Here is a 20,731-nt window from a genome sequence, read left to right as displayed (position 1 = left end):
GTTGCTGCGCCTGCGCGCTGGGGGGCGCTCCGCCTCCGTCTCTGCAGCCGTCGCCTCCATCGGCGTCTCTCGCTGCAGGATGAGGATCGTTAACTTCATCTCCTACTTCACGAACCGGACACATGTTCCCGTCGAGTGCGCGCGTGTCTGTTCTGTGTCCGTCATGACCCGGGTCGCGTCGGTCTCTGCCCAGAAGTGAGAGCAGCTCCGGTCCCCGGGGACCCGAGGACCCGAGGATCCAGCTGAAGTCCGCGGGTGCGACGAGCCCCCGAGTCTCCGCGTTTCCTGTGACGCAGCACAGCCGCGTCGCGTCGCGTCGCGCCGCGCACTTCGGATAGAGCGGCGTCAACGCGCGTTCGTGACTCGGGTCATTTGGAACGAACCCAGCCTGGTGTGAATGTGTCCCTGACGCGTTAAGGCGCTGATTCGAGGTGCGTCTGTGGAGGAGAGCTGCCCGAGCTGCGGAGCGTCGAACCTGCAGTGAGGAGTCGAACCGACACCTGCAGGTGATGCGGAGCATCAGATACCTGCTTTAGAGGAATTTACAGCGTCTCCGCCGGGAGCGGGTCTGAACGGAGCGCAGCAAAAGGAAAAAGTGGGATTGTTTTTATTTCATCATGAGTGGACGCGGACGCGTGTCGAGTTTGTGACCAAACAGCTGGAGGAGGAGAACATCTGGCTTATTCCAGACACCGAGAGGAAACACCTGGTTCTGTTGCACGGACAAAGGTACTTGAAGGCATCACGGTATTAAAGCTCTTTATAGTGGTGCAGCTGTGTGGTTTGTGGTGAACCTTCTTCATTGATCAGCTAATGAACGCAGCTCAGTGCGGAACGCTGCTGGCTGGACTTCAGCTCGGCTGCTTCCTGATCACTTTCACAGATCTAACATTTTAGCTGAATCTGCTGGAATCTGGGAACTTGAGCCCGTGCGCGCGCACATATATTCAGTACTAAAGCAGCCTGCGCGCCTCCCCAGGAGGTGTGTGCGTGTGTGTGTGTGTGTGTGCGTGCGTGCCTGTGTGTGATTGTGTGTGTGTTTGTGTGCGCGCGAGCATTTGGTGATACCTTTGCAATTTTGTGTGCGTGCCCAAAATACTCTTTGTGCTCGTGCGTATGGAACTTTAGCTTGAATGCACATTCGTGTGCCTTGAGGGTTTGTGTGTGTGTGTGTGTGTGTGTGTGTGTGTGTGTGTGTGTGTGTGTGTGTGTGTGTGTGTGTGTGTGAGAGAGAGAGGGGGGAGACAGAGAGAGAGAAACCAATGTGCCTGTTTGAGAGTTCAGATACGAATCTTGCTTGTAACATAGTTGTGTTGTTTGTCTGAGGATTGTGAGGAATTACTTTTCAGAGTGGAGAGGGAGGATGAGCAGAGTCTAAGTTTTAAAAAGCTGTGCATTCATTGGTCCAAACAGCATCAGGAGGATGGGGGATGGGATTCAGGCAGCGAGCAGCGGCACAGCTGGATCAGCTGTCAGTCCGCAGGTGTGCAGAGTCTGTGCTGTAGTTTTAATTTGTGCACGGTTGCCACAGCAACGAGTCCATCACGCCTGTGATTAGAAGATGCATCTCAAGTCTGTGGACGAGGATCCACGACAGCGGCCCCTTCTAGGAAATGAGAGCAACTTTTATGATCATTGTTTAAATGATAGTGATGAAGCCTCCCATCATTTAATGAATCATTAAGATATCAGCTGATGTGATTAAACTTGGACTAAGAGAGAACACGGATCAGGACACAGTGAAGGCGCTGCTTGTCTTTGTTTTCCTCACTCGTCACAGAGAATCTTAAACCATCTGAGCATTTTCTGTCCGTCAGCCTGTTGCTAAAAGCCAAGACTTATTCTCTCTCAGCTGGGTTGAATAGAGTCTGTGATCGTACTGAGAAGCTAAAACGTGGAACTAGGCCTTTCTTTAGTGCATGCACTAAAAGTCAGGTTGATCAATCAGGTCCAATAATACTGCTTTCAAATCCATCACTAATATTTAATGTCTGCAGGCTGTGAAGTGCTGCAGCCTGATTAACGTGACATGTACTGAATCACACTCTGGTGCTAAACTTGGACGACTGCTGAAAGTAAAAAACGACGTGTGAAGTAAATCAGCAACAAACAGTGATGAGTTCTTAGCATAAAATAGCATAAAAGCTTTTAGCACAAAAATGCACGGCAGCTGTTTTGAAATCCATTTCTTTTCTAGCTAAACACAAACCATTTAATTGTTCTGATGGTTATTAATTTTTGTAAAGATCCGTGTAGACATGACCTTGGGCTTCAACTCGTTTTACACTTAATGACAATCAGCCCATTAAAAGATAATCAATAAAGAGAATTGTTATTCAGCCTCCACACCTCGCTGTGGGACGTTATCCATCAGTCGATGCTCTGATCATTAATAAAATGACGTTTGGCAGCGTGTTAGCACACTGTGAAGCGGAGGCGGTGACCCTGCAGTGAACCGACAGCTTCGATTATCCATCACTTATTGTGATTTGATTCTTTCTCTCTCAGGGCCTGAAGAATGTAAAGCTGGAGCAGCCGAGGCCTTAAAGCCCCGCTTTAGCCCCCACGGGGATGTGTGAGACGGGGAACGGCCCAACAGGAAGTCCCCTGGGCTCGCCGTGGTAGGCGGGACCCCCTGCGGTCGGCCCTGTCCCGGTGACGGGGGCCTCGATGTTCTGGCCCGTCTCCCCCGCCCGCTGCTACAGCCGCTGTGCCGTCGCATCCCCGCCCGCGTCCGCTGCTCCTCCGCTCACACGACAATGACCCCAGCCGCCCCCGGCCGCGGCCTCCTGCCCCGGACCCTGACCCTAACTCTGACCCTGGTGCTCCTCAGCTGCCGGCTGGGCTCGGCCTCCCCCAAAGCGGCCGCGTGGGGGGACTCTCAGGCCCAGGAGCACGCCCACTCCATCCGCCTGGACGGCGACATCATCCTGGGCGGCCTGTTCCCCGTGCACGCCCGCGGCGAGAGGGGCGTGCCCTGTGGCGAGCTGAAGAAGGAGAAGGGCATCCACCGGCTGGAGGCCATGCTGTTCGCCATCGACCTGATCAACAAGGACCCGGAGCTGCTGCCCAACGTGACGCTGGGCGCCCGCATCCTGGACACGTGCTCCCGCGACACCTACGCGCTGGAGCAGTCGCTCACCTTCGTGCAGGCGCTCATCGAGAGGGACGGCTCGGACGTGCGCTGCTCCAACGGCGAGCCGCCCGTCTTCACCAAGCCCGACAAGGTGGTGGGCGTGATCGGGGCGTCGTCCAGCTCCGTGTCCATCATGGTGGCCAACATCCTGCGCCTGTTCAAGGTGAGGAAACGCTGTCTGTGTGCTGCACTAAAGCAGTGGGATCAGAGCAGAGGCTGGTGCAGTAGGTAGGAGTGGGCGGAGCCTCCAGGAGAGGCGCTGGGTCAGCTAATGGACGGTACCGGCAGCATGTGGGTCAGAACCCGACCACTCTGCTCAGACGCGTTTTGGTGGATGTTTGACCTTTAACTGCGGTTTGATGCGTCAGTGTGTTTGACTGCAGGTGAAATGTTTCTGAAAAGCTCCAGCCGCCGTCTTCACCTCGAGGTGCGAGTCTCACTCACGTCTGCTGATTTGTGGCTTCTGCTCGCGACAGGCGACGTCTCAGTGTTGGTGTGCTGTTTTCGTGACTGGGTTTTTGCTGCGGTGGCTTTTCAGCCGCGGGAACGTGCTCGTTCTTCACGTCTTCGTTAGCTGAGAGCAGCATGAATAACTCGCTCCGGCGGCTGTTTCTCGCCGCACGTTGACATAAAGAGTTGATCCCAGCTGTTGCCCTGTCTCCTCCAGTGCGTTCAGACCACGCTGGCCAAGCGTGTCTGCAGGCGGCGCTTTGCTGCATCGCAAACAAAGCCCAATACGCGAAATTAGGGATGGTGTGTGTGTGTGTGTGTGTGTGTGTGTGTGTGTGTGTGTGTGTGTGTGTGTGTGTGTGTGTGTGTGTGTGTGTGTGTGTGTGTGTGTGTGTGTGTGTGTGTGTGTGTGTGTGTGCGCGCGATGTGAGTTGGAACCATAGTGTTTCGGGTTTGACTGACTGGCCAAAATAAATAACACATAAAACCTGACAGAAAAGGTTCCCAGCTGTTGAATTCATGTCAAGTTATAAATAGGAATTATGTCATATTTGAACCACAGCTCAGCTGTTCAGCTGCTCAGCTGTTCACCTCTGCCCTGATACGTGATGGCATGGGTTGAGTCGGGCTTAAATGCTGGTTCTGTAGCAGTCGGTCTCAGTCACCTGTGTTTCCTTCATGCTTTAAGTCCAGAAGAGACAAGTGGAGGCCTCACTCAGATCTGTTTGCAACCACTTCACCTGTTACTGAAATAATGATTTAGGCCTTTTGCTTTTGCTCAGACTGACAGATCGTAACTCTGCTGCACTGATTGCACTCAGATTTCCATGCATTTGTTGTTCAGAGGATGCACCCGTCGGTTTTTAATGATAATACAGTACTGGTAGCGACCTAAATATAGAGAAATCCTCAGCATCCGTCCTTCCTTCACTGACGGTGTCAGAGGTGAGACTCTCCATCTCTCTCGCATTAGCATAATATTTGCACTTCCATTTCACGCCGCGCCACCAGTCGGACGCCCGGGACGAGTCTCTGCAGCGACAGGCGCTCACGCTGCTGCATCGCATTTACAGAACCACAAGCTTCTGCAGGCTCGGCCAAAAGCCCTAAATAAAAAATGAAAGTGGCGAGAAAATAACTGTGGGAGGAGTGGAAGTGGAGGGGCCGCGTTCCGCTTCGCTCCGTGTGAACGGCGAGAGGTGGGAGAGTTCCAGCAGCACATCAGTGTTTGGAAACGAGGCCGAAGAAGAAAAGCAGCGTGAGGTGTTTATTAGTGTTTATGCTTCTGCACGTTCTCAAAAATAACAAAAAAGTCATGATACAGAAAAGCCAGAGTTCCTGCAGCAGAACCGGGCTCAGGGCGGCGCCCGTCGCCTCCACGCCCTGGGATCCGTTTGGACTAGGTTCTGTAGCGGCGCAGCTTCTTTAACTGTGCCTGAACTTTTACCGCCTGAACAACCTCACGCTCTGAACCCGTCCACGTTTTGCATGTACGAAACAGACGCTCGTGTGAAGGTGTCGGCAGAGAATGCGTGCGCGTTCAGGCTGAAAATAAAGTGGAGCGCGTCGGGAGACTTCAGGGCTTTGGAGCAGCTCTTCGCACGGCGAGAGGCCGCCTCGCGTCTGAAGTGTTGCCTGCGAATATCACACTCCGCCGCGCGAACTCGTGACTGAGCGCGTCAGCAGATGGTTCACAGGAAGAAGAAGGACCTTCACTGTGGGTCCGAGGGGAGCGCGAGGCCGTCACCGCGGGGGGCATCCTTCCTTGTGTCTATGGGCTGTGCTCAGTGGATATTGATGCAATATTAATTTCTGTGGAACTTAGCAACATGCTAAGATCATGAACCCATTTCTGGGGCTAATGGCTAAAAGTCTACTTTCACTGTCTCTTAGCTTGAAAACTTAGGATTGTTTTAAAAGACATTAAAGGGAGCTGACAATGAATTTGAACTTGGACTTCCTACACAAGCATAGAGTAAACGAGAGGACGACACCTTCAGTCGAAGCTGCTTTGAGTTGTGTGCGTTTTGGCTCAAATTTCTTCAAAGTAAATTCAAGAGGCGGCGAATGACGGAGGTGGATAATTTAATTGAGGTGCACTGTAGCAATTAATTAGTGTGGCTGATAATAACAATCTCGTTAAGGGGTCGGAAGTTGGCTTCAACCATTGTGTTGAGGTTTTTGTGCTTCATGCAGATTTTTCCTTCCTCGGCTCAGATCCACCCACGTTCAGCTCGTCGCAGCCGAAGCCTGGTGTGTAATTATACGGCATGTACCTTTAAACATGTACAGCTGCGCGTACAGGCGTCATCATCTCATCCCTTTGTTTAGTTTGAGCATTTCGATTCTGCCTCCAGATGAAAGTCAGCTCATCGTGGGAATGAAACGCTCGGCTATTATTTAAATTCCAGGTCGCTGTGGAGGAAAATATCAGAGCGTGGATGCGTTTCATCCCAGGTTTGAAAAGGAGTCCGTGTGAAAGCCAGCAATCTGCTTTAGGATCAAGGGATGAACGCGGCCCTGCTCCGTCTCCTGCTGCAGCTGATGGAGCAGGAGACGCCTCCTGATGCCGGTGGCTGCACAGACGTTGACCTTTGACCTGCAGACGTAGTGGATGCGAGTTCCTCCTCCGCATCAGCGGTGCTTAAACTCTGCCTTATCCGTGATCTCAGACCTTGATCTGTGACTCCATCAGTCTTGACGGACGCCATTGATCGGCCCGGTTTGTTAATTGTGTTTGACTTCCTAAACCTGCGTTTAAACGATTCGATTGGACTCGGACTGATCACATCTGTGGAAATAAATAGGATCAATAAATGTAGAGCAGCTTTTACTTCTTATCCTGGTTCAGTATTTGATGCAGGTTCGATAAAACGCTCCTCCTCCTCCTCATCGGTGCCAGAGGAATCTTCTCCTCTTCCTCCTCCCCCTCCTCCTCCTCCTCTTCCTCCTCAGTGCCAGAGGAATCTTCTCCTCTTCCTCCCCCTCTTCCTCTTCCTCCTCCCCCTCCTCCTCTTCCTCCCCCTCATTCTCCTCCTCCTCCTCTCCTCCCTGGTGCCAGAGGAATCTTCTCCTCCTCCTCCTCCTCTTCCTCCTCCTTGGTGCCAGAGGAATCTTCTCCTCTTCCCCCTCCTCCTCCTCCTCCTCCTCCTCCTCGGTGCCAGAGGAATCTTCTCCTCTTCCCCCTCCTCCTCCTCCTCCTCCTCCTCCTCGGTGCCAGAGGAATCTTCTCCTCTTCCCCCTCCTCCTCCTCCTCCTCCGTGCCAGAGGAATCTTCTCCTCTTCCCCCTCCTCCTCCTCCTCCTCGGTGCCAGAGGAATCTCCTCCTGTGGGATTTGAACCCTCTTGTCCTTGTGAATGTCGCAGCTCCTGCAGCTCGTCCATCACCGTCACTGTGTGATCCTCGTCCCGGGTTCACAGATCTACTCTGAGTGTTCGTAGACGGTGGCGACGCTCTTTAAGTGGATTTTGTCAATCATGGAGCGTCTGAGCCGCTGCAGGAACACGGCAGATAAAACACTGAGGCTTTGTCACCACTTGATTTGTGGAAGGACGTTTCCAAGGTGTTTCTGGGCGCTGATAACAAAGCGCGGCTCCGCTCGTCCAGGGAATTTCAGATTGTCACGTTCCACAGTTTTCAGTCTGTTTCTTGACGTTCTGTCTCCTTCCTGTTTGCTGTGAACTACACAATTGAAATATGTTCTTAATATGATGCTGTTTGTTCCAATATCACTTTTTTTCTATCATTCTATCATGTTGGGAAAGTTGTTGAATTTTCCCACTTTCAAAAACAAGCCAGCCTAGATGTGAGGTATTAATGTTATTATTAAGGACCCCACGTTGTCTTCCTGTGTACGGAGCCGTGGTCCCGCGCTCCAACGCTGGAACAACAGGAACGCTTTGAGTCACGCACGTTTGATGTGACTCAGTGTGTGACCTGGAAAAAACACCCTGGACACGAGAAGAGAATCCTGCAGGAGGAACTAGAGGAGAAGTTCTGTTATTCTGCATGAACACGTCCGTCCGTGAGGAATGGTTGCGAGGTGCCTTGCTCAGAGGCCCCCGGCAGCCGTGCAGAGTGGGGGTTTGAGTTCCAGGTCGGCCCGAGGCTCCGCTCGCGTCCTCTCTGACATGAGTCACAGCAGGAGGCGCCGTTGACGAGCGCAGGCGCCGCCTGACGTTTGTGGCCGTGGGTTTTGTGGGTCGGTCGCAGGACGCGGGTTGTGGAGACGCCATCTTCTTCTTCTCCTGCTCCTCTCCGCGTGCACTTCATGCTTCATTTGTGTTTCTTGCACACCCCCACACTCGTCTGTTCCACTCGGCTGCTCGGCCGTCACGTCGCAGCGCGTCAGCGGCACAAGCTGCTGTGGGAGACGCTTCCTGCTCCGCTTTAAATGCTGCCAGTTGTTGAGTGACAGCGCAGCACGTTGGTCCTTCGCTGCAGATTAGCTTTGCTCATGAAATGGTGAGACGTGTCAGTGCTGCTTGTGTTTTACTGCCTCGTTTAGTTCGATCAAACATCTCACCAGGAGCCTAAAACCTCTCTCTACTTGGACTTGGACCCCCACCTCTTCGCCGTCTGGATCTCCAAAGGAGCTGCGGTTTGTTAAAGAGCCGCTCTCTGTCCGATTCCTTTATTTAAAATGCTTCAGGGAGGGAAAAGTCGATTCAACAACCGAGACAAAACCTTTAACAGCTTTTTTGCGAGCAGCCAAACAAATCAGCGCTCGCGCCGTGGCCGCGGGTCCTTCAGCCCAACGCTCCCCCTGCGCGGGGGAGGCTATTACCTGGACGAGGCCTTCGGTGACGGGTTAATCAGCCGCTCCCCGGCCGCACCGCGTCCTCACACGTCCCCTGATGCGTCGTCTGTCCAGCTCTTCTTTATCTGCTTTCCTGAAATACTTAATCTAAGAACAATTAGGTCTGAAAACCAGCAGAAGGTTATTTCTTTCCCTGACCCGCACTGTTATTGAGCTGCTGGACGGAGGTTTTATTTATTTAAAGTTTATCCAGGTTCTCTCAAATCCTCTCAGAAAACCAGGCATCTGTTTCTGCCTGTTCAAACTCATCGTCGCACTCTATTGGTGTAATTTACCTTCTTTGTTTCACGTTATATTTATATATTTATTTATATTTATTTTTTTGTCAAGTTTCCTCAAAGATCAATGAGCCTGGATTTAATACTAATTAATGCGGTTGCTTTTGTTGCGATCCGCCATCTTGGACTCGTCCCGAGTCGGTGTGATGACAGGTCCAGCCGGTCTCATCCTGGACCCGTCTCCAGCTCTGTCTTCACGGCGTTGAACCCCGACGTGCATTTTTCCGGGCCTTGAACGCAGCACCAGTCACTGCTGTGTCCTGGACTGAGCCCACACGCATCCCCACGTTTCCTTGGGGCTGAGGGTGGTCGCGGGGCGGCGGGTCGACGTGGAAACGTGTCGCGTCGTTTCCCTCGCCGCCTCGGGTCGCTGATGTCATAGCCTGTCGTGGCGAGGGCCGTTCCTTCACATCATCGTCAAGCGGCTCCTCAGATGGTCTCTTCACATCCGCCCGCAGCGGGCCGGCGTCTCGCTGACGTTTTGGGGTTAAGCTGTGGGTGGGCGGCGCTCTCGCCCGCGCCGCGCGGACGTGATGCGCGCTGACAGGCGCCTGCTGACGCTCCGCCGCCGCGTAGGGGTCAGGAGGCGACCCCTCGCTACGAGAGACCACCTGGAGGACGAGATGCGGCGGCGGCCGGTGCTTCGGACGTCACAGATGCAGGAGTCGGAGTGGAAGCCACATTTTACTATTTGTTTCTGTCTAACCGGTCACGATCGTTCAGGCCTCGTCTTTCGTCTCGGCGGCCTCTCAGCTGATCCCAGGTCAGATCTATTGGGCCCATCATCCTCCGCCGCTCCCCCACAGCTGATGCTCATCGTTCCTGACAGCTCCGCCGCTGCTGATCGCTCGGACCCCTCCTCCCGCATTCTCTGGCTGCTTTGGGGCGATCCTGCCGCCTGACTGCAGATCAGCGTAAACCTGCTGCCTGTCATCACACTGTCACAGTCGCACACCCAGAAACCCGCGCACCCACGCCTCCAACGCTCACTCTGTCCGCGCCGCTTGTTTTCAGGATCGTAGTCGACTTTGAGTCTGTGGAGTTTGTGTGGATGTGGCGTCGCTCTCCTTTAGCTCAGCTTTGTGTTAAAGGTTTCATATATAAAACTTAATTAGCACCAACATGTGGAGGCTCATTTCCAGTTCGTTGAATCACATTTCTGACACTGTGAACTTGCAACAAACAGATGAGATTTGTGTCAATCTTCAGTTTCTTCCACAAACAAAACTGAATAATCAACAGCTCAGAAAGAACAGCTTCAGACAGTGTTTTACTCACATGTTCCTTGCGAGTCTCCACCAGCTGTAGGTTGAAGTCTATCTGCTCATATCAGGCGTCTAGATTTAGATCAATACCTAATTCAGCTGCTGCGGCTTGTGTTTTAAATGTCAGGCCTGTTGTTCAGATGCCTGTTTTGGCATTTGGCCATAGGTACTGAAGCGGTGATCCAACGGGTCAGAACCGGGAACCTAGCTTATGTTCTGCTGTTGCTGTTGAATACGGCCCGCATGCGGTGCTGACATGACATCGCTCTAAGCTGTTTCCAACCCACCGTCATGACTTAAACGATAAAACCGAGCAGTGAACGTCCTGACGCTGGTTTCAGATCAGAATTGCGCTCAGCTGCTTTAATGAGTCACTGAAAGCTCTCGCAGCCATTTGGCAGCGTCCTTCTGTAAAATGCTGCACTTCAGCGCTTGTGTTGCTTCTATAGGAGGTGTGAAGCCGCGAGTCGTGTTCAACTCGAGCATCTTTCAAAGCCAGCGCGGCCCGAGGTCGTGCGGCCCGGTCCGGTGGGAATGGAAGCGGCGCCGTTGAATGACTGCAGGTGCTTGTTGAACACGAGAGGGAAGAATGTTAGAAGAGGACGCGTCCAGTTTGTGTTACTGCACAAACCGATGCTGAGAAGACACTTCAAGCAAATAGTGTTGGACTTTTCACAAAAGGCACTTAATCGACCACAAACACCCTTTCTTTTCTCCTTTAAACATTCTCATTTTCTCCTTGAAAATTTTAAATGGACGCTTGAACAACAATCGTGGCTTGTTTTACAGTGATGAGACACGCAAACACATCTTTTACAACATTCAGTGTAATAAAACTTCAGCTTGTAAATATAAACAGTTTTGCTACTGTAACAGTCGCATTGAATGGAAACCATTGGACTAAATGTTTCCCCACTTTCTCAAAACGTGCTAATTTCTCCTCCGTCTCCAAAGCAGCTGAAACCCAGGGTTCGCCCACACCGACTGGGCCGCGGCTCACACCCTGGCAATCAAGCCCACAATTAAATCTGCCTGTGGTTGGAGGCTATTGTTGCTTGAAGAATGGTCAGTAATTAGCGCCGGGTTTGGGTCTGAGAGGAGCGGCTTCCTCTCGAGGCCAAGCTGCACCTCGCAGCTAAAATCCTAATTGCAGGATGGAGGATGAGGAGGCGGAGTCGCGAGGCTGACGTCTCCAAGCAACGCTCACACAAACCCAGCAAATTAAAAGCACATCTTTACAAGTGTTTGTGGACAAAGTCTTACGTGAGAACAAACTTTAACCCAGGTTTGATTATTGCAGGACTCATTCATGTGGCTGCTTCCTCAAGCGCTGGTGCAGGAATGTGTCTGTGATTTACTGACCAAATAAACACCACAGATCTGCAGTTTGGACCAGAAATAAAACCAGTGCTGGTTCTGACAACCACCAGTACTTGAAACCAGTTGTATTTTGATGCCTTGTGTTGGGTCGAGTATAATTCAGTGTGTTTTTTTTTTTTGCTTCTCCATTCTATCGGATCCATGAAGGTCCTCCCTCTGCAGGATGGATGGGAGCAGGGGAGCAGCGCTGGCAGATGCTCATAAATTAAAATGGTTGTGGTGATTACAACACGGGCGCTAATGAGTGGCAGTGATGAAGACAAATGCTGTAAACAGTGGCGGCTGGTGTCAAGGTGAGCGGATCCAAAACCAACAGCGTGTACGTGAGGCGGCCCAGCTCCGCGCGGCAGCTGCGTGATCCGCTTGGAGAGGCTGCAGACGCCGGAGCCTTGTTTTCACCTCCGCGCGCGGCGCTTTCATGTGCTAATGCTTTGATATGGCACTTTTCCATTTGCTTCTAATTCTTGAAGCTTTAAAAATTCACAAAGAAGCAGAAGTCTTGAGCTCCTGGCTTCTTCCCCGCAGGTTTGAGGTCGTGCTCGGCGAACTGTCAGTCTCACAGATTGTCCTCACAAACTGAGTGAACCTCATTATTTCCTGAATCCAATTTGTGCCAATATGTTGACTGAGCTCAGCTGTAATCCTCCTCTATGCAGGACAAATACCTAATGTGCTCCTTTATCCCAACACAGTTGTGATCAGTCTGCTCACAACAGGAGCCTGAATCAATACATGAAAGTTGGAGAATGTTGAGTCATTAAAGCAAAGATATGCAACTTCTGGGGATCACGCTGGCTCTGGCTCTGTCTGTTCAGTCTGGTGCTGTGTCTGTCGCCGTGTGATGCAAAGGGCCTGACATCGTCTTATTGGCCGTCGACTCCTTGTTTGTGAAGCTGGAGGTGGTTGAGTCTGTCACAGGAGGCTCTGAAGCATAAACAGGGCATCATGTCTCAGCTCAGAACCTTCTGAGGGGCCTGTAGTTGGTTAAGGCTAGAAGGGCCGGGGTTCTGGTTCCGGTGTGGTCCAGGTGTTGTTCTGAGTGTCGGTGTGACCCTGATGGACCCGTCCAGGCTGTAATTCGTGGACAAAGCAAATCATTTCATTGTCAGCGTCATTTCAGTAGAATCAATTACATCATTGATTAGAACGTGATCTTCTGACTCCATTTGTTTGAACCTCAACAGACAAAACCTCGGATTTGGAGCATATTTCCGGCTGCGTGGCTGAAGTGGGTCAGTCGGCGTTTGAGGCCCGGCTGTGCTGAAGTGGGACAGCCCAAATAAATGTGTAAAAATATTCTGACAATGCAGAAAAGGCTGCAGCCGGCGGTCGCTGGTCTCCGAGGCTCCACCTGCTGAGAGAAACCTGCCAGAAACCTGCCAGAACCCTGTTCAGTCCAGAAGTTCTTTTCACGAAAGCACACGGATCCAGGGATTTTTATTTAAATAGTCAAAATAAATGAGAAGTCCATTTATTATTTAGATGCTCAGACGTGAGACAAGGGGGTTTTAACAGAGCAAGAAAACGAGTGCATCCAGCAGCGCGGTGGCGGCGAACGCAGCTGAAATCCCACTGGAACCATCTTGGCCCAGTTTTGTGCGGATTGACTTTTAGTTGCTGCAAAGCCGAGAGCTGCTGGTTTGTGTCTCCTGATACTGGAGTTAAAATAGTAATGTACAGTAAATAAGTGAGTGTCCCAGGCGGCTGGAGGCCGGTTCCCATTAGGCCTCGCTGCATGAAGATGCGGGAGAAATACCAGAATCAGCAAAGCGGATGAAACACTGCAGCTGCTGCATGTGTTCAGGTGGAGCTGAGCTCCACAGTGGAGCTGCGTGCAGGGACCCCTCAGCAGGGGGCCGGACCTCTCAGCAGGGGGCCAGACCTCTCAGCAGGGGGGTTGCAACTCTCAGCAGGGGCCCGGACCTCTCAGCACGGGGGTTGCACTTCTCAGCAGGGGGCCGGACCCCTCAGCAGGGGGCCGGACCTCTCAGCAGGGGGTTGCACCTCTCAGCAGGGGGTTGCACCTCTCAGCAGGGGGCCGGACCTCTCAGCAGGGGGCCGGACCCCTCAGCAGGGGCCCGGACCCCTCAGCACGGGGGTTGCACCTCTCAGCAGGGGGCCGGACCCCTCAGCAGGGGGCCGGACCTCTCAGCAGGGGGCCGGACCCCTCAGCAGGGGGCCGGACCCCTCAGCACGGGGGCCTCCAGCCGCCTGGGACACTACGACTTATTTACTGTACATTACTCAGCAGGACACCTGCCCGTCTGTGGCTCTGGTACCGACCGCAGACAGGGATGCGTGACATCCTGCTCTCTAAGACCTAATTATGGAACTACAACAAAAGGAATGTTTTCAGTTGAGACGGCTGCTGGAGCCAGCGAGGCATGAGTTTAATCCAGTGGTGGTAACGGCTCACTTTATTTATTTTGATGCCTTTATACAATCAAACAGGAGCCGGAGCTGCAGAGCCGCTTACACATGAAGAGCCCTCAGTCTGTTCTCGGAGCAGAAACACCCACGGACTTCCCTGCGTATCCATAATGCAGCAGCTCCTCTTCAGGCTGCAGCGAGCTGATGCGCTGAACACGAGTAGAGAAAATGTTTCTCCACTGAAGGACCATTCTTAAAGACGAGCACTTTGCATAATCCCCTCAGGGCCGAGATGAGATAAACACTCGCTGTCTCCGGGACGAGGCCAGAATCCGAAGGCGGCGTCGGAGCGTCGGCCTCCTGGCGCCGGGCCACAGAAGCGTCTGGTTCCGGACGGGGCCCGGTCCGCGGGAGGTCCGAGCGTCCTGTGGTGTTCTGGCTCAGATGAGCTGTAAAGCAGCTATTTATAGGACAAACGGCACCGGTCTGTTTGGTCTGATGTTCAGCCCAGAAATCAGGGAAGTGAGGAGTTGAAGCAGACATGATGCTCAGCAGAACCTGCTCATGCTGTACTGACCCAGATCAGCTGCAGGAGGCTAACGTGGGCTTGGGTGACGATTGGGATCTGGAACAAGATTGAAACAATCCGCTGGAGCGACCGCGTGAGCCGACGTCTGGGTCCCTGAGCTCAGCGCCAGCGACTTCACAGGAAAACAAACGAACCAGGAGCTTCCTCTCCTCTCGCTGCTGACAGAGGATCAGTGCTTTCTTATTTCCACTACTTTCTTACCATACATCGAACTCGGGCTCACCTCGTTTCTCCTGAGGATTTAAAGGAGCGAGCGCCATCAGCGAGGCTCAACGGGTTGTCAGGCTGCGTTACACAGGAGCCATTTCCTCCCTCTGTTGTTGACTTGTGCCCAGATTCATATCAGAGCTCAGATCTCTGAGGATGAGGAGCTGCAGACTTCACTTTTCATTCAAGTCAACCTCTGTTTGGCCTCAGCTGTTGAGCAGAGGAGGAGACGAACATTTCTACACATTGTGCATATTATAAGCACAATTATTGAACCTGGAGTTGGATGTAGACCATCAATATTTAGTATTCATTGTTTATTTTTCAAATTTGAAATGAAGGCAAATACGAGGTTAAAGTAACATTTAGCTTTAACAGAAACTGCACAGTTTACATGAACCTCCATAAACTCTTAATGAGGAGGATGTGGGTATTTTGAGGCAGCACAGACTCAGCAGGGCAGCGGCGCTCGTCTTCATCTGATCCTGATCTGCTCACTGCAGGAGAGGGAGACAACGGCGAAGAGCAGCGGCTGAGCAGATTTCACCTCGGGGCCGACGCTGTTCATTGTCCAGGAAGGACTCAGCAACAGAGCTGTGAGCGCGCGTGAAGCATGATGGACGCGCTGTCGCTCCGATGGATTCCTCCTCGCGTTGTTCGCCGAGGCAGAAAGCTCGGAGCTGACGCAGGATGACGCGCATCAATCACTGTCCCCACAGGAAGAGCGGCCTGCGCTGCGACATGAAGACGCGTGAATCACGGCGAGGCGCTCGGAGGCGCGCGTCGGAGCGGCGTGGGGGCGGCGACGCCATCAGGACGAGGCCTCGGACGGCGGCGTCCGTCTGAGCGGCGCCCGTGGCGAAGGCGAAGGCGCTCCCGTGCGTCAGATCAAACCCGACGCTGATGAGCTGGAACAACAACAGCAACATTAATTCAGGTGACGTCCGTCCGAAGCGGCCGATGCTTCCGCCAGAAAACACGTGTCTCTCCTTTAACAGTTGTCTGTGATGAATAAAGCGTTTCCGTGACTGCGTCACATCCTCCAGCGCTTCAGTTCGTCTCTTCCTGCACTGATTCTTACTCGCATCTTCAGCCGCGATCAGGCTTCAGGCTCAGATCTCTGCGTTTCCCTGCGTTTCCCTGCGTTTCTATGCGTCTGCTGCTCTGTGATAACATCAGTTCGCCGGGGAACTCCTCCGTACACATGAAGCGGGTCCTCATCACTTGAGATCAAGTGAAAATAAGAGATATGGCCTTTAAAAATGAAAGTGCCGCTCGGAGCAGCGGCGGCGGAACCTCGGATGCTTCCTTTGATAAAGCAGAACGGCCGGTGGTGTTTCCTCAGTCATGTTGTTGAGCTGAGCAGCAGGGGGTCCAGTTCCCAGTCCTGGACACCGGGTCCAGAACAACACATCAGGAGCTCTGACCAACGGTGTCACTGTTGCTCATTACTCTTATTATAATTTGTCCGTTTCCTTCTGCAAAGCCGACCTTGAGTCAGGATCGAGTTTCGTTTTTCTTAGATGTTTATTAAAAAACAGAAGTATCATAAACGATCACACACAGGTTTATTTATATTTGTTCCTGTTGAATGAACGTATATTGAAGCATTGTTTAGCTGAGACCCATTTATTTTCACGTGATCCGTCCCCAGTGGATCTGGATGAAAAGGCTAAAAATACACAGCAACGTTGTTCTGCGTGTGTTTATGTTTAAGTGCCTTTACTTTTTCGTGCCTTTGAACCGTGTAGAACCGGTTCTGGATCCAATCGATTTATGTCGACAGCGTTGACTCCAGCATCAACCTGTGAGCAAACACAGTTGTGAGGTGTTGAGCCTGCAGCTCTGCAGCTCTCTGGCCCTCAGTCAGGCCTGTATTCACAGAACGGCCTCTAATTCGCCGCCTGCGGCCGAGCCGCTCGGCTGAGTGACGTTCCTGTTGCTCTCAGGCCCTCGCTGTCCGTCTTCCAGACTCGTCCTCTGTGAATCTGTGAGACGTCCGACAGTGTTGGCCCCACGCCCCGCGTCTGATTGAAGTGAAATCAATCAGCCCTTCAATCCTTCTCTAAAGCTCCATTATCCGGCGCTGCCCGGCCCGTCGGCCCGTCGGCCCGTCGTCCGACCCGAGCGCCTCTTTAATTCACAGCAGCGCTCGCTAACGTGACTCTGACTGTAACTGCACTGGAGGAGGTGGAGCCTCTAAACCCGCGGGTGAATAGATGCTGTGGCATTGTTGCGTGAGAAGAAGGCGGTGTTTGTGTTTGTGTTTGTTCGTGGGAACAGGCGTTTGACCTCCCGTGTCTCCACAGATCCCTCAGATCAGCTACGCCTCCACGGCTCCGGAGCTCAGCGACAACACGCGCTACGACTTCTTCTCCCGCGTGGTTCCTCCCGACTCCTACCAGGCGCAGGCCATGCTGGACATCGTCACCGCCATGGGCTGGAACTACGTGTCCACGCTGGCCTCCGAGGGAAACTACGGGGAGAGCGGAGTGGAGGCCTTCGTGCAGATCTCCAGAGAGTCGGGTAAGAGTGGACTGTGTGTGTGGAGCTGCTGCTTGTTAGAGCGGGTGACGAGCCAACGGGAGAGGAGGTGTAATTACAGCAGCAGAGGCGCGGCGTTGTCCTGGACCGGCCGCTGTGAGGTAATCAGCTGATTAAATGTTGTCGCACCCACACCGGCTCCGACGCGCATTTAATTGTGCGAGACGCGTTCCTATTCGACATATGTTGGAGCTAAGTGACGTATGTGCGGTGGGTGAGTGCAGGCTCAGCGGTGGATGAATCACAGGCTGCGACTGGCAGCGGTGCCAGATCTCAGAAGGTGTTGCATCTAATTTGTGCAATTAAACAATTGATTGGATTGATTTGGCTTCATTTCTCACCTCACGGCGTTCGTCTCGTCCCACATCCATCCGTCACTCTCTCTCTGAGTCGTCTCTGTGTGACTCCTGAGCCAAACGCTTGATGAGTTCCTCCCGGCAGAGGTGCATGCTGGGAGGACACTGCGGTTTTGTGTCTCCGCGTCTCCTCCACTTGATCATTTTAGTGCTCGGGCTTCGACGTCCTGCTGAGTTCTCTGCCTGAGGAAGTCAGTGTCAGGAACAATGAGGAAAACGGGGGATTGATCGCTGATACTGTTTCTGGAAAGTCTAACGTTTGAGCCTAAAATGTTCCTGAATTGTTGCATCTGTTCGGTAGAAACCAACGCCTCGACTCTTAGCGTGTTTTTACGGCTAAAGTAGAAAAACAGAGGTACAATATATTAAAAATAGAGTAAAACGTGACTCTCTCACGGCTGATTTGCGGCGTTGATTTCCTGATGTGTATAAATGGCAGCAGTTCTCATGACGAACGGCTGCGGTGGAGACGTTTAAAAGCGTGCGACTCCTAACGAGGAGCCGAGGAGGCAGCGTCTGAGGATCAATGAGCTCCATGGCTGCTGCTCTCACTGGTCCACGTAGGAACGGCTCCTTTAGCAAACGAGAGCGAGGTTGAGGTGCGACGGTACGGTGGATGCTTCACTCAGAGCTGCGCTGATTGTTGTCTGAAAACAAAGCTGGAGAAACAGACGATTCGTTTCTAGACACATGAATAAAGTGCCACAGTTGTAATTAGAATTAGACCAGTTTTGGTCCACTGCTGCCGTTCACCTGCGGCCGTTCTGTGAAGGGAAACCTTCTCGCTCATCCAGATGTTTAACCTCCAGTCCAGGACCATGGAGCAGCTGTAGATGATGGTCTGTGGTCTGTGTGCAGCTTGGTTCACTCAGTGACAGCCTTCAAACAGGCGAGCGACCGATTACAAGGCGCTGCTTTGATTCACGTCCCTATCGGATCCCTCAATAGGATCCACCTGAAGCCCCATCGTTTCTGTCCAGGCCAGTTTCATTTGTGTGTTTTGTAAAATGCTCCTGTTGAAGCACACATCACATGCGTCCTGGGTTTGGTTGCCTGCTGACACCGCTGGGACGAGGATCTGCTGCGGAGGTTTGATCACTCGGCCGGCACATGGAGACGACAGCGACTGGAAGCAGTGCGGGTGAAGGAGAGAGGAAGGACTTTTCTGATGAAGGTTGAGGAAGAGTCGCGTCTATTGACCGCGGCCGTTTCACCTCTGACGCAACTTCACCAGATGTTACTGATGTGTGTAACGTGAGGCCCACAGAGACCCGCGCTAATGGCTGCAACCCAATACAGGATCCCTGCTGCCGCCCCGAGGCCCGTTTCCATGGCGACGGCTGCAGATTCCCCAGCAGCGTGCCGAGCGCCTCGGGGGCCGATGGAGAAAAAAACTCAGACTTCCGTCTGAGTGAAGCTCAGGCACGCGTTCGGTGTGTGTGAACCTGCAGGGGGCGGAGCTGGAGGACGGCTGAGCCCTTTGACCTCTGTGATGTCATCAGCAGGTCTGCGTGAGTCACCATCGTCCCATTCTCTGCGTTGCCCCCCACCGTGCTGAGCCGGGCCGGGCCGGGCCGGGCCGTTCTGCTCCAGCTGGCGCCCACGTGGCCTGGTTGGCAGAGAGAAGCAGATTAAAGGAGCATTTACATAATATGACCGCAAGAGGAGTCGAAGCTTCTCCCTCCACACTTCACTAACATGACATCACAATGTCTTCAAAAAGTCATTTCCACAGTTTTTAATCTCATTAACCACAGATTGCATATCTTTTCTTGCCCGTTTGCCTTTGAAGCCTTTGAAGCCTCCCTCAGCTCCAGGCTTCGACCTCCTGCACAGCTGAGTCACTGCCACCGCCTCACACACCAGTGCTGAGGCTGTTCGCTGCTGGTTCAGGTGGTGTCAGAAGGACGGGTCCGTACGCAGCCGCCCGGTCCTGGATCAGGACTCGCCCTTCAGCGGAGGCATCGGCCAGCGACGCAGAGCGTCCCCTCAAGAAGAGGCGCTTCCTCCCAGACGGGACCGAGCCGCTGGGACACAACCTTACGGACGGGATCTGAGACGAAGCAACGCTGTCCTGCACCGTTATCACGTTGAGATCCTGCTAATAGTCAAAGCAAAGGGCGTTTGACGTTTAAACGCGGACAGAAGCTGAGAACTCGGCTCCTCCTCGCGTTCGAGCAGCCTTCAGTCACTCGTGCGTGTGCAGCAGATTAAATGGAGGAGGTGATGGTGTTGTATTTTCGCTGACACTCTGTCGGATCAGTGGCTGTGGAAGAACTCCCGTCTTTATACTTTCTGATAAGTGTGAAAGCCTGCAGGAGATAATCTGCTTTTCTTTCACTTCGTTCTCTCGGCTTCGCATCCTCTTCCATCTCTCCCTTTCTTTTTCTTTATCCCTTAAACTCCTTTTCCTCTTTCTCGGGCTGCGACTAAAATACTTCATCTCACCTGCCTCCATTTAGTTGTTTTTCATTTTTTCAGGGAGGCGAGTGTGATTTTTTCTCTTTCTTGGAAAGCGGCGCCGTCCTGCTCTGCGTGTGTTCAGAGGAGGTGGTGAATATTTCATGTGAAGGGATTCCTCCTCTTTACTCTCCCGAGAACAAGGGGGAAAAGTAAAATGACTCGTCTGCGTCCGGCGGCGCCCCCTTCGTCAAACACTCGGTGTCCATTAGGAGCAGTCGATTGAACATGTTGAGAAGAGCAGCAGGTGAGAAGCAGCTTCATTTGGGAGGAGAGAGGAAGAAGTTCAAGGAAAGACCCCGGTTCGCTGAGTCCAGACCATGGTCAAATAAAAGCGCCTCGCTGGCATTTTTCTTTTTTTACTTGACAAAGAAATAATCAGAGCATCAGAAATGGCCCAGGTTCCCTGTCTCTGCGTCGCTTTGGAGGCTCCAAGCTTTACTTAGAGAAGCTCCCTCTGCAGAGCCAGAGGTTGGAGACGAGCTGCTTTCACCGCATGCATCATCAGGGAAGTTATCCAGTCGTCCCCAGCTCTCAAGACAAACTGGAGCTAAGCTACACGCTCATGACAACACAATGTGTGACTCCTGCAGACCCACAACCTATGTGTTGAATGTGTTCAGCTGCTTCTTCAAACAGGCCCGTTGGCCTCAGAACCAGAGGAGGTAGAACATCACATATGAAATGATATAATGTCTTATCAATGGAGCAGCAAAATGTAAAATGAGGCGTATTAATGATTTACCCTCCTCATCAGCAGTTTCACATTCTACAGACATACAGTGATGACTAGACTGGACTCTGCTGTGCATCACACTAACTGAGCCTGAAATGATCCTGTGCAACTAAACTGCATCCACAAATATGTTTATTAAG

General features: G+C 52.5%; 1 protein-coding gene across 3 annotated transcripts in view; it reads left to right on the top strand.

Annotated features, from left to right (window-relative positions):
• Nucleotides 1–123: 123 nt before the first annotated feature.
• grm8b (glutamate receptor, metabotropic 8b) overlaps nucleotides 124–20,731 on the top strand; it is a 45,858-nt gene continuing 25,250 nt past the window's right edge. Inside the window, exons 1-3 of one of the 3 annotated variants that reach the window (XM_029154728.3) lie at nucleotides 124–729; nucleotides 2,509–3,299; nucleotides 16,805–17,021. In XM_029154728.3, coding sequence (XP_029010561.1) covers nucleotides 2,760–3,299; nucleotides 16,805–17,021 — 757 coding nt within the window. In that variant the 5' untranslated portion in view covers nucleotides 124–729; nucleotides 2,509–2,759. Of the gene's footprint in view, nucleotides 748–2,508; nucleotides 3,300–15,281; nucleotides 15,433–16,804; nucleotides 17,022–20,731 lie in introns of those variants that run through there. The other 2 variants (XM_029154729.3, XM_029154730.3) reach the window with 2 other exon arrangements.

This window comes from Betta splendens, chromosome 6 (assembly GCF_900634795.4).
Source record: "Betta splendens chromosome 6, fBetSpl5.4, whole genome shotgun sequence".
NCBI lineage: Eukaryota > Metazoa > Chordata > Actinopteri > Anabantiformes > Osphronemidae > Betta > Betta splendens.
This window is presented reverse-complemented; position numbering and strand designations above follow the sequence as displayed.